This window comes from Eschscholzia californica, unplaced genomic scaffold, assembly GCF_041429995.1.
Source record: "Eschscholzia californica isolate CP2 unplaced genomic scaffold, dmEscCali1.0.p SCAF_2, whole genome shotgun sequence".
NCBI classification, from domain to species: domain Eukaryota; kingdom Viridiplantae; phylum Streptophyta; class Magnoliopsida; order Ranunculales; family Papaveraceae; genus Eschscholzia; species Eschscholzia californica.
Window position 1 is genome coordinate 19,573,137 of NW_028238309.1, and position 14,419 is coordinate 19,587,555.

General features: G+C 35.4%; 1 protein-coding gene across 1 annotated transcript; it reads left to right on the plus strand.

The window, feature by feature from the left end:
* Positions 1-5,844: 5,844 nt before the first annotated feature.
* LOC147556735 (ubiquitin carboxyl-terminal hydrolase 6-like) lies at positions 5,845-14,202 on the plus strand. The gene is made up of 18 exons (XM_086657671.1): positions 5,845-6,185; positions 9,567-9,712; positions 9,840-9,875; positions 9,971-10,078; positions 10,723-10,823; positions 10,940-11,060; positions 11,320-11,379; positions 11,490-11,557; positions 11,872-11,922; positions 12,064-12,172; positions 12,354-12,442; positions 12,584-12,653; positions 12,828-12,908; positions 13,097-13,186; positions 13,339-13,387; positions 13,488-13,607; positions 13,698-13,772; positions 13,909-14,202. The coding sequence occupies exons 1-18, from the start codon at positions 6,176-6,178 to the stop codon at positions 13,962-13,964; spliced, it is 1,440 nt and encodes a 479-aa protein (XP_086513797.1). The 5' UTR covers positions 5,845-6,175; the 3' UTR covers positions 13,965-14,202.
* Positions 14,203-14,419: the final 217 nt, after the last annotated feature.

Consider the following 14,419-nt stretch of genomic DNA (forward strand, 5'->3'; position numbering starts at 1 on the left):
ATCACGAAAAATTTACTGTCGATTTCTTAATTAATAAAGGATCTTGATTGTTTTTTTGTTTTTTTATCGTGGTTGGTTCTCTGTGTAGGATAGGCAAACAAGGAAAAAGGTCCTTCAAGGACCCAATAAAGGGGGCTTATATTAATGTTTAGCATCTGCTCTTTCTGATTTCAATAAATCTATTAGGAAGTTACGCTCAAGTTTTTAGGAACGTTAATAAAATATAATGTAAGCCATTTTACGATTAGGCCATCCTCATGTTCGAGTATTTTCTCTTGTCAATTCGAATAATATTACTTCACAATTTCCCACAAAAGTTAGTGTTTGTGATAGTTGTCTTCTTGTAAAATACTACTGACTCCCATACTCTTAATCTACTTCTGGAGCAAATGCAATTTTAGCCAAAATACTTTCAGATTTATGGGACCCTGCATTAGTGACTTCTAATTCAGGTTTCGATAGTTCATGATATTAATTGATGATTATACACCATATACATGGTTATTTTTTAAAAGAATAATCTCAGATTCATGAATGCTTCAAAAATATTCAAAAGGTAATTGAAAATCGTTTTAATCACAAAATCCATACACTTCAGCGATGGTGGTGGGGAATTTAATTCTAAATATTTTCAAAATTATCTAATTGAAGATAGTATATTTCATTAGTTTTTATGTCCTCACAATCCACAACAAAATGGGGTGGCTGAAAAGAAAATTCGACATGTCGTCTAAACTGAATTAACGCTTTTGCACCTAAGTCATTTACCAAAACCATTTTGGCACGAGGCTTTTAGTACTGCAACTTATTTAATAAATAGAATGTCAACCCCCGTTTTGAAAAATAAAACTCCTTACTCTGTTTTATATAATCAGATCCCCAACTATGAATTTTTTAAGGTATTTGGATGTGGATGCTTGTAGTGCCCCTACCTAATTAATGGGGTGCCTATAGCTGCATAACTTTAATACCCTTCTAAAACCCTACGCCTAACCTCCTGACCTCTTTTTTTTTTCTTTCCTTCTTTGTTGCTGGTCGTTTTCTAGAAAGAGAAATGGTGAGGGAGTTGTAAAAAGGGAAAGCCAAGAAAAAGAAGAAGGATGAGTCAAGGTGTTGGTGATTTTTGCTTCGTTGATTCTTCGTGTGGAAGTTTCTTTGCATTGTGTGCTTTGGGTTAAGGTAGGGTTCTTCTTCCCATGATTTTAATGGGCTCTTTCATAAAAAAATCAAGGGATTAGATAGCATTCATGAACCCAAAACTTCACACAAACCAAATTAGAGTAAAGGTTCTAACATAGATATTTGATAGGTCATGTTTGATTAAATAATTGAAAAAATCAAGAAGTATGATTATTTTGGATCATAATTAGAGACTTATTTATGGTAGAAAATATTCTTAATGATTAACATATTGAACTACCTAAACTTTGATGATAGTTGTTATATATTACACTCATTTGGACTCATATTGACATGATATTTAGAGAATTCAACAACTATATTAAATAAATCACTTAGTTAGCTTGTCTAATGTGTATGAATTTCATAACTAAACCTCTCGCACTAGTTGACATGAATCGCTTATGAATATGCTTGATTAGATGGGTAAAATTCAGCAATAACGTTAAGAAAATTCGATGATATGTTAGTTATATAATGCATGATTAATAATCAATTTTCAATTGAAGTAACGATTCTATTATATGTTATTGTTGGATATGAAAGCTACTTTGGTATGGTATGATGAGTGATTTGTATGTGTGATGTGGTGAATTGGTGGGAGGTTGATGAGTTTGGTGGTTGATGAGTTTTGTGGTTGGTATGGTATGAAAGCTACGGAGTATTAATGTGATGACCGACGGGTTCGCACGGGAAGACGTACTGAGGTATGGAGTGTATGGGTCAGCACTAGCACAAGGGTAACCTTGTGGACCACGCTCTCGTGCAACGTGGGTCATGGGAAGGTTTGTATGATGGATCTAATTTCCCTGGATGGACACTAACTTACCATATCACTCGTGTTGTTTGTGGAATGTTACTTTTTATATCTCTCTTGCCGCAAAACTTATGCATATGTATATAATGACACCTTTATATGTTATGAAGAAATCTAGTTGACTTGACAGATCTTGAAGCCGTCTATTAGGGTCCTAGGGATTTAGAAATCTACTTGCTGGGTTCTGGCCCAGCCTATCATTTTTCAAGTCAAAAAAATCGGGAAGTGACACTAGCTTGAGTCTTAGTTAACGCTTGAAGAATTTCGTTATTTTAGTAGGTAGTTATTTGGATTTTCATCTTCTAGACAATTTTTTTTATTTGTTCTTGTCCGACCTACGTATCGATGATTTAGAGACTTCATTTTAGTTTTAACAACATAATAAAGTTTCTTCTAGTTGATTTATTGTTACTTAAGAACTTCGTACTTGGTGTTGTTTATCTCTTTCGGTGAATACATCGATTTTGTTTACTGCTCTACGGAGGAATGCTTTAAATTTAGGTTTTCATGGCGGTCGAGGTAGAAATCTGGATTTGGAGCATTACAATGCTATCCTCTTTTAACAACATATCAGAAAAACAAATTGGAAAATAAAAGTTTTCCATGTGTTTTTATTGGATATAGTGAGGTACACAAAGACTACAAGTGCTTAGAACTGAAATCTTCAAGAGCCTATATATCACGAGATGTCGTATTCGATGGATATTTATTTACCTAACTTTCATAACACGGAGAAAGAAGTCACAGTGTCTGATGCTCCCAAATGGGTGTTCTTAGAAATCTCTCACCCTCCAATTTTATCAAAACTAACACCTTCAACAACAAACCCTATCATAGCTGATGCACATCACACTACTTCCACTTCACAAAATCAAGAAGAAATTAAGCAATGGAGCAATGATATTCAACACCCTTTACTGGTATCTACAGAGGACCATGTTTCTGCTGAACCGATTTGACCGACACTTCAAATGGTAACAAGGTCAAAGACAAGTATTTATAAACCCAAAATCATTAACCCCATGATTGCTACAAAGCATCATGTCTCATATGCACTGCTATCTTCTTTGTCTCCTTTACCAATTAAACCACAAAATTTTACAAAAGTTAGTAAGGATCCTAAATGGTTTACGACTATGGAATTTAATGCACTTATATAAAACAAAACTTGGTGTTTAGTTCCAATAAATCCCTCTATGAATATATTTGGGTGTAAATGGGTTTATCGTGTAAAACAAAATAGTGAGGGTGATCGTTTCAAAACTCATCTTGTAGCGAAGGGTTCACAACAATATGGACTTGAATATAATTAAACTTTTTCACCAGTAGTCAAACCAATGATGATTCTAATCGTACTCAGCTTAGTAATAACTTCAGAATGGATTATCAAACTATTAGATGTTAAAAATGCTTTCTTAAATGGTTTTCATGATAAAGAGGTGTATATGCATCAACCATTTACATGATTTTCAGGATAGATAAAAACTATCCAACTCATGTATCAAATCTCTATAAGGAGCCTGGTTTAATCGTTTCACCTAAGGAGTTGGGTTTAGAATAAAAAAAAGTGGTATCACACGAGTCATAAAAAAAAGTAGCAGTTGGTGCGGTTTGCATGCTGAACCTATTAGTTACCATGTTCACACGAGTCATACAAAAAAATGGCATCATATGTTTCACCTAGACGCCTAAACAGAGAGTAGTTCGATACTTATAATGCATGATTCTGCAATTGATCAAGACATGCTAAAAATCTACATTTATCTAATTTTTCTCCTCACCATCTAGCTAAAAAGATATATAACACATAAAAAGAATTATATTTAGAACATATATATCAAAATTTAGTGTATATGAATGAATTGGAAAATATACTTATAATTCAATAAATAATTACCAAGAAAATGTCGGTGAAAGCCATCGTTTTTTTCTTTTTGCAATATTTCATATATGATTAAATTTTAATTTCTGGTAAAGAATATGAAGCACTTACTACTCATATGTAAATAACTCACAAATGCTTGTACTTATTACATGTCAAAAAACATAAGAAATTGCTTGAAATTGTCTTTAAAGAAATAAATATAAAGTCAGTCACCAACAACAAAAAAGATGAAAAATATATGGCAATGAAAAAATGATTGATTTTCGGCAGTATATGTCAAAAAATCTCATCTTCTACACTACCGATCTACCAAAAATTACCATCTTCTACAAATAATTTTTGCATCATTACCTGAGTTCAAAATTCTAGCTAAAACCAACAAAATTCTACCTATATGGAAACCCTAGTTTTATTTGTGTTGAATAGATCTAAGAGCATCTCCAATGCAACAATCAATCTTAGACTCTTTGAGTGCCACATATGATTTTTAGAGTTTTTCTTAAAAACTCCCCCCAATACAACACTCTATTTGGGCCTCTAAGATAACGTGTCGAGGATGGAATGGAGATATATCAAGAGGACACTCTATTTCTAGAGTGTCCTCTTGAGATATCTCTATTTGTCCAACTCATCAATATTTGGTTTTCAGCCAATAGAAATCGAGTCTTCTATATTTTCTAAATAACTTATTATTTATTTACAAAAATAACTATGCCACATAAATAAATAAGATAAGTTTAGAGTTTTGCATTGGAGACACCAAAAGAAATTGAGGATCTCTATTTTTCACACCTAGGAGTGAGAATCTCAATTGAAACTTGACACATAGGATAAATAGAGATTTTTCAGAGTTTGCATTGGAGATGCTCTAAGACTTCGTTTGATACGCGAGAAAACATTTGGATGTGAAAATGGGTGTTTTCTGATGGAAAAGAAAAACAAAATTTTCACATGTGAAATGATGTTTCAAGTGTTTGATAAGGAATATGAAAATAAGAGGTGCCTTTATAGTTTCGTAGTGTTCTTTTCCTTTTTCACTTTCCCAATTCAATTAGGTACCAAAAGAAGCCCTAAAACACAGCAACATGAAATCTGGTTAAAGGTAATCAAAACTGATTCAGAGAGGGTTCTTAATCAAATCGATGGTTTTGTTGAAGGTTGAACCAGGAATCTGTTGATTATTGAATCGGTTTGATTCAAACTTGAAATGAAATCTGAATCATTTGAAAAAAAAACTTGAAAACCCCATTAATAGCAACATCCATCATTTCAACTTCATTTCTTTCTTTCAATATCTCTCCTTCAGAATCTTGTGAAGATAGTAAAAGACCTAAACCGTGATGAATATTTCATTGATTGTTCAACTGACACCATTGGTTTCCTAATTAGTTTCATTGATGAGCACAAGATGAAATTTTGGTATAAGAAACTCAAGTTCATTGATCTTCATTTATTAGGCTTTTGAAACTTCAAAACTCAAAAACTAGGTGTTTAGATGGATACGATCCATGGATCTTCAAATCACTGTTTACAAAATCTGGCTATTTAGATAGATATGATTCATTGGTTTTAAAATCTAGTTTAGACCTAATGGATATGCGAATAGAGGGAGTTCAGAGAGAGAAAGTTTGAGACGGGGGACTTAGAGCTCGACTTTTAGAGTGAGAAATCAGATTTCTCACCTTTTTAGGCCCCATTTGTCTTAGCTTAAATTCCGCAAAAAACCAGCATTTCGCTCATTTTGAAGTACTTATAAACATAGACACATAGTCATATTTGGCAGAAAGAAGCTATGGCTTTTCAAAAGCCATAATAGAGCTTTTTAGCCAAAAAGCAGAAGCTCTGCTATTTGCTTCTTCGGAAAGCGTGTGTTCACGCAGCAATTCACGGAGTAATACTTCTCCCAGCATTACACGTGACCCATCATCCCATCTATTTTACCATGAAAAATCAACTTTTTCACGTTTATGGTCTTATCAAACAGCGGAAAATAAATCGATTTTCTTACAAAAACCGATTTTTCAGGCTGACTTTCCCATGTATCAAACAGACCCTGAGATTTCTACGAAGAGGAAATCTAATAAAAAGAACCTTCCCTAATCCAAAACAGTGGTGGGCTGGTGGCCCGTGCCCATATCGTAGATCTACCAAACCATTATCGGGTCCAAGTTACATAAAAGACCGAATTGCTTGAGGAAGAGTTTTCCCTATTTACTCCGCTCATCTCTCCCGCTATTGCCATTGCCATTGCCATTGCCATTGATCTCTCTCTCTCTCTAGAACGCCCAGCAAATATGCCTACAGGTTCGACTCCTTCACCACCTCGATTCAACTGTTTACCTAATGATGTTTATTACTACTTTCTATTTTTTTTGTTTACCTGGCTACAATAATTTGTTCTTCTGTCGTGGCTCAATTACTTTTATTACTGCAACTGATTCATCAGCTATCTTCAAACACTATAATTACTACTATGATTTTGCTCATTTTAGCACAACCTAGTTCAGATCAGCTTTCTGATTTTTCCCACATGGGTATTTCGATTCAGAACTTTTTTTTTTGTTTGATTTTCAGATTAAAGTTCAATCCAAGTTCCTTAAATATGTAAACCCCATACAAATCTGTGTAGAATTACATATTATGTGCCTAGCTTGTGCAAACCTCACTATGTGCAAATATGTACAAACCTTACTCTGTGCAAATGTTTACTCAGGGAGCTGAAACTTAAGAGAGTTGATGGATTTAAACAAAAATGTGATTGAATTGATTAGAAACAAACTGTACAAACCACCTAGCTTAGAAATAGTCCGACTAAGAGATATAACTGGACCCTTGGATAAGATCAGTTGAAAGTCGAGTCTTGCCCTTAAAGATGGGATTCTTCATCTCCTTCCAAATGCACCAAACTATAACGCAGAATAATGCCCCAAATACTCTTTCTTTTCCGTAGGAGGTGGATCCCTTCCCACTGATCAAACAACCTTTCGAATATCGTTTGGTGTTGCCCAGACTATTTTGAAGCTTGTGAACAAGAACTTTCAAATCTCTTTGGATATATTACGAGTAGATGAAAAGGTGACTGGCCGACTCATAGTTCGTCTTGCACAAACTATATTTGTTAGCTCTCATCGACCCTTTTTGTATGTGCATGTCTTCAATCAGGAGTTTTTTCAAAAACCACAACCCTAGACAAAACTCACTCTTCTGAGGGTTATCTTTTCCCCAGGCTTCTCAGTATTTCTATCCTCGTCATCCTCATGATTGGATAGCTTGTAGTAATAGTGCTTCACTAATAGAGGATCATCCCCTTCCAAACACCAAACATATTTATCCTCTTTTAGATTAATACCAACAGAGTCAAGCATTTGCATCAAGGAAGTTGCTTTGTCTATCTACTAATCATTCAAACTCCTTCTTGAGTGGAGATTCAAATTTCTCACACCATCATCCAAGTGGAATGGATCGTTCTATAAAAAAAAAAAAAATTATGGTGACACTTTTCCCTTCTAATTATTTATTCTTCTATAAATATTTAGGTTGATTCAATTTGGCTCCCGATTTGTGACCAGCTGGAAAATTTAGCCTCCATATTTGTCCAGTGTTTCAATTTTGCTTACAAGACTATGCTCCATTAATGAAACAACAATGCTTGCTTTTCCTTCATGCCCTTCCTCTCTCTCTCTCTCTTAGCATGAAAGAGTCACAGACGGACAACCGACCATCTGCCAGCAACTTTCAGCTTAAAAGAAATTCAATCTATTCTAGTACTTTTTTCATGTATCTATATGCTTAGGTTTTCTGAACGAGTTATCTAACGGATGCCAAGTGAAGTGACTCAGTGTGAGAATTGGCTTGACTCGCCGATTTACTACCTAACCCTTGATTTGTGGAGTCCCCTTGGAATTGACTCGGACTGCCCCTGAGCCCTAGCTGATTCACGAGTTATTCGGCGAGTCAAACTGAGTTTGACAACTTAGGATGGAAGTCGCCGGCAGATGGCTGACAGTCTCCAGCCAGCTCTTTCTGTCTAAGAGAAAAGAAAAAAGAACAAGGAGGCAAACTTTCTTAAATGAACGGTAATAAAGGCAAGAAAACATTGACTATTAAGTGTGACTAACGGAATCACAGTATTCGGGGCCAAATCGGAACACGGGACAAATATGTTGGCCAAATTTTCCAGTTGCTTACAAGTCGGGGGCCAAAATGGAATTAACTCCCACATATTTTAACATGAACATACTTCATTAATGCGGCTCTTGACCGGTACAAACTATTTAGATCCTAATATAGTTTGCCTACCAATAATCACTATAATGAGATGAAGATGGGTAATAAAAAAAAATTGGGTGTTTTTAATGTATTAAGTGATAAATATTCATTGTAGTGAAATGAACTGTGAGATTTATCATATTTGAATATCGAGTCTATTAAGCTTAACTAAGGCAAAGGCTCTTTATCGAGTGAACATTCAATCAGGTATCAAATGCACAACTAGTTTACTTGTCAAAAAAAAGCAGCACATAGACTTACTGAGGTAAGCGTGTAAATGGATCATAGCATAAATATTCACGCCGGGATAAAAAGAGTAGCTTAAGCCTGTGAGAAAGCAGAAGAACCCTATTTAACTAGGATACTCTTTTTAGAATTGTTTCCACTATACATTACTCTGTCATTGTATCCTATGTTGGAAAAGTCGGCAAGGGGGACTAGTCGGTGGACTTGGGACTAGGCATAGTCGCTACTAGTCGTATTTACACGGGACTAGTCGTAGAATATAAATATATAATTATATATAGGTGTAAATATAAGTATTTGGTCTTAATGAAGTATAAACACTAAAAATTCATCCCTAAGAAGCACACATATATTATCAACAAGTTCTACAACATTAATGAAGTATAAAACACTAACAACTAACATTTATTTGAGTTTATAGAGAAAAAGAGTAGAATATGGGTTCTAAAAAGAAATAGTAAAAAAAGATTGAGAAGATTGAGAAACTTGGAATCTTGTTTGGAGAGCAAGAAAACTTCAAAATTACTTCAATCTGGTCATAATGATATTTGGAGGGGAGAGGAAGGGTGAAAAGCCGAATGAGCAAATCCTAAACCACCTTTGTCGATTTGAGCAAAAGAAAAAAAGGCTATGCTAAATAATCCCGACTGGCCCGACTAGTCGACTTGGTCCTAGTCGGACCAAGTCGGGGATTTACTCGGAATTCCACGGGACTAGGGTTTTGGCTCCTAGTCGAGTCGGCAAGATGGGGACTGAGGAGTAGTCGGGGTGGACTCGGGGATTAATCCCGACTTTTTCTTCATAGATTGTATCCATCGTCGAAAATAGACGAGTGCAGGTCAATCCATTCTGACCTTTTCTATTCACTGGAGCCTGGTAACTAGTTGTATTTGGATTACAAGAGGTAGAATTAAGTACTAAAAGGTGTCAATGAGAGGTAGAATAGACGACTTCTATTTTACCGAAAATGATTTCTAAGGGATTTATTTAAGTTTTGGAGAACAGCACAGTAAACTTTTTCGGTACTTCTGCATGTCAAAATTCTAATGTAGTTGACAAGTATACTTATTCTGATATCCCCCCTACTAATTGTTTGCCTGCAGAGTTGTTATATCTATTTTCTCTATGTATAACTTCATCTTGAATGTGTCTGTGTTTTTCCTTTGACAGTGAGTGTAAAGTGGCAGAAGGAGTTGTATAAAGCCGTTGAAATTGACACAAGTCTGCCCCCTTTAGTTTTTAAATCACAGTTGTATGATCTAACTGGAGTGCCACCTGAAAGGCAGAAGGTTATGATTAAAGGTGGCATACTAAAGGTAAAAAGAGTTTTATGTATGTTCTAAAGCATTTGATGATGTACACATTTGATGTTCTTTGGAATGTTATGTTGTTTGCTTCCCCTGGATCATTCAATTTCATTAATTTTGTTTCTCACTCACACAGGATGATGATGATTGGTCGACATTAGGAGTAAAGGAGGTAGCTTGTCGGCGGAACTCTCTAGATCTTCTTGTGGTAATCCTGTCATTCTATAGTTCAGAAGCATATAACGAGTCAATACGTATGATTTCCAGGGTCAAAAACTAATGATGATGGGAACTGCGGATGAAATTGTGAAAGCTCCGGAGAAAGGCCCTGTTTTTATGGAAGACCTTCCAGAAGAGGAGCAAGTAGTCGCTGTGGTGAGATATATAGCTATGTCGATTCACAAGATCATGCTTAATTTGTCTGCATGTGTTCCAGTGCTAGTTATTTCTCTTATTTTACAACTTTTTTCTTCTGCTATGACAATTATCTGGCCTCAACATAAACTGTTACCTTATGAGTTCCTCTTCTCTGTGATCTATATGGACCATTTCAATCCTTCAGAGCCTTTATTGCTGTTTCTTCTTGAAGATTACAAACTCTCCTTTTTATGCCTTGACTCTTTTTACTGCAGTCTGTTCAATCTCTTCATTAGTCATTACCATTGTTGCATCTAATTCATTTCATTAGTAAAAGGAAGGATAGGTCTTGCTGCATTTTTTTCACAGAATTCTAGTTACTAGACATTTGCAAGATCACCCTTCTGGAAACTACTATTTTGTTGAAAAGAAGGGAATGATTTTTAATAAAAATTCATAGATAAATGTCTATCACAATTCCTGAGATGCTTAGTAAAATGTAGAAGTTACTTAGGTGTAAGCTTAATTTACAAACGCTTACTTCAACACCAATTAGATATCTCGTTTTGATAAAACTGTACAGCACTTAATGAGTTCTTAGAATGTATCTACACTGCTAACATTTTGTTCATCACTCTCAAGACTTCCTCGTGTTTTTGTAGGGTCATACTGCTGGTCTTTTTAATCTAGGAAATACTTGCTACATGAACTCTACTTTACAGTGCTTGCATTCAGTTCCTGAGTTGAAGTCTGCACTGCTCAAGTGAGTCCGTGTTTCTGGAGCATGATTTCTACTTTACACAAGAATCATCTCTTAGCATGGAATACCGAACTTTGGTGCTATATTAACCTAATGCTTTCCTGGCACTTCAAAATTAGGTATCCTGGACGGACCAATGAGTTGGACCAGTCTTCACATCTTTTGACAGTTGCCACTCGGGATTTATTTGGCGAGCTGGACAGAAATGTCAAGCCTGTTTCTCCAATGCAATTTTGGATGGTTAGTTCTCTTTGCTTCGCTGCCAGATTCATCCGTAATCTTATGCACTAATATTGCTCAGTGGCTTTATAACTTATAAATATGAAATTTCTACGTAGTGGTGCTGTCGAATCACTACTTAAGATTGTATTATATCCCAAATTCTAGAAACTGTATATATATATACACACTCTTGCATGCTGCACTTCTCCATAGTGGTATCCACATGGATGCATGAGTTTATGCCAATTTCTCACGATTCTTTCCTTCATTCGGGTAGGTATTGAGGAAAAAGTATCCACAATTTGGGCAGCTGCACAATGGTGCCTTCATGCAACAGGTATTCTATTTTGGACTACTTTCCCGAAAGAAGTGCCAGAGATGTGTATAATATATAATCCATGTATGTGTGTTGGTTTACTAATTCGATCTATGTTGGAATGGATATAGGACGCTGAAGAATGTTGGACCCAACTCTTGTACACGCTTTCTCAATCTCTTAAAGCACCAAATTCTAGGTATTGTGTGGTCCTGATTCTAGTACACGAGCTACTCCGCGATCTACAGTTTCCTGCATTTTTCCCTGTTACTTGAATAATTACATAGTGATATTTTAACATTATCCTTCCTTCATAAGAGGTATCCAGATTAATTATTTTTTGAAATGGAAGATTATTAATTTCTTTCCACTCCTTTCAATTATACTTCAAATAAACTGGATTTCAGCACCACTGGTTCATTGGTGACGACTTCTTTGTTGTGCTTGTGCATGTGTATTACTTGATATTATGATATTTTTCGTAGTTACAAACCTTTTTGGGTTGCCTTGCAGAGAAAATCCCGAAGCTATGAAGGAACTTTTCGGAATTGATCTTGTTAGCAGGTGACACATGCTTACACATTATATGTTGTGCTTATTTGTATTTATGTGATATTGTAGAACAAACATATTATATCAATAAGATCTATATATGTCTTATATCATTCTTAAGGCCACAAGGGTTAATGGAACTTTGTAAACTAGGATACATTGTGCAGAAAGTGGTGAAGAGGGCTCAGAAACGGAGTCAGTTTACTCACTCAAATGCCACATCTCACACGAGGTGAACCATTTGCATGAGGGCCTAAAGCATGTAAGTGGTGTTCCGATATTCTGCCTTGTTAAGAAGTTTTTCAGTTCTAGTATAGTTATTTTGGTATGCCAAAAGTTTTAGAGATTGGGAAGAAAAAGATCAAACAAGTTTGTTAATATTATTGAAAATACAATATCAACCCAGAGTAATCTTTTCATTTGTTATCATTTAACTCATTCAGGCACTGAAGTCAGAGCTAGAAAAGGTTTCACCTTCCTTGGGGCGTAGTGCTGTTTACTTGAAAGAATCACGCATAAACGACCTGCCAAGGCGAGAACCTGGATTTATTTTTTTCTTTCTACAATATTTTGTTCTTATAGTCCAGGGCAACTTTCTGGATCTTGTTTTACTCCTCCATTTCCTTGCTATACTGCAGCAGCCAATTCAACGATACTTGTTATTTTTGTCTAGGTATTTGACAGTGCAGTTTGTTCGCTTTTTCTGGAAGAGGGAATCAAATCAGAAGGCAAAGATTTTGCGGGTAATCTAAGTTTTGGCTCAGGGTTTTGCGAACGTTGTGTTTGACTAATTATAATCTGGGACAGGGTTTCATTGAAGCTTAATTACTTCAATAATCAACAGACGGTTTCATCTTCTTGTCTTCATTATAAATGGGTTTAACCATCAACTGATCTAAATATATTTTCACCAACAGAAAGTAGACTACCCATTGGTACTGGATATCTACGATCTGTGCTCAGATGAACTTCGCAAAAAGTTGGAAGCTCCTCGTAAGGTATTAACAAACACATGTATACTTCTTCCCCATTTTTATATTTATTTGATAATTATTATTCCTGTTTTGTTAGTCCATCACTTTCATAAATCTAAATAAACCCGCCATTTACAAGATTAAATAATTCACTTGATTTACACTTGTTTGTGTTTCAGCACGTTTAATTTATTGTCATTCACTCTCAACAGATTCTAAGAGATGAAGAAGGAAAGAAAGCCGGTTTAAAAGTCGATGACAAGAATCCGAAAGATAATGATGTTAAGATGCTTGACGCAGAGGTATCAGCATAACCTGTACCTTCTGTCGATATTCTATAACAATTCTATAACAGTTTGTATGGAATAATCATGATGGCTATATTGGGTCAAGATTTAAACTAAACTTTCTTCTCTGTCAGTAACAGACTAATAGATGCATCATGTTTGTACAGGGATCATCAAGTGGGACTGGAGGAACATCTACACCAACAACTGCGGAAGGTAAAACACCAAAAACCGCGTGACATTGTAGTGTTAACTTCTTCACGTAATCTGTTCAAATCGCAAGTACTAGTCTTGACTTCAACTGACCACTTTGCAGGTGTTGTGCCCGAGACTCGGGGACAATCGACTGGAATCTATGACTTGGTAGCCGTATTAACACACAAGGGACGGAGTGCTGACTCAGGCCACTATGTTGCTTGGGTTAAACAAGAAAGTGGTGAGTTGCTTCGCCCTTAAATATATATTCACCTTGTCTGATCCCAAAAACAATATCAATTTCAACAAATATGATCTTTGATGTCCTTAGGAAAATGGATTCAATATGACGATGACAACCCAATCCCACAACGCGAGGAAGATATTACGAAGCTCTCTGGCGGAGGTACGACTACTAGGATGTTACCTAACTTTGATTTCTATAACGAAAACTTAACTTGCTATGCCAGTGGGGATCTTTTTCTCTCTTCTATGTTAAGATCTACCTGGGTACTTATAAAAACCAATCTCTGTTGTCTCAGGTGACTGGCATATGGCATACATTTGCATGTACAAGGCTCGTGTTGTTCCTTCTTAAGTGGTAATGTAATTTGTTCAGAGGTTATACAAGAGTTTGCTGAATACTTTGGATAGGCAAATCCCTTGAAAAATGTGGAAAAGGGAAATCAAAGTATCCATGTTTATTTAATTGTATTGATATAAATCTAGGGAGTCCCTCTAACCTAGATATGTAACTTTTCCTAAAGGTGGGTTCGTTCAGATATTCATTTGATTTGACTCATTTATTACTCATAAACTACAATTGTTTGAGATTCTGATTTCTTGTGTGAAAACTTTGATTAATTAGACTGGACAGACGTAAATATTTTCTTTATATTTAGAGTTATTTCCTTTTTTACTCCAATTTTTCATAAATTCAAAATTGCTCCTTTTTTATTAATACCGTCAGTTTATTTCAAAAGTTATTTTTTTTTTTGCTTTCCCAAATAACCTTATCTAAAACTAAATTTTTGTGTGTTATTTTTATTTCTT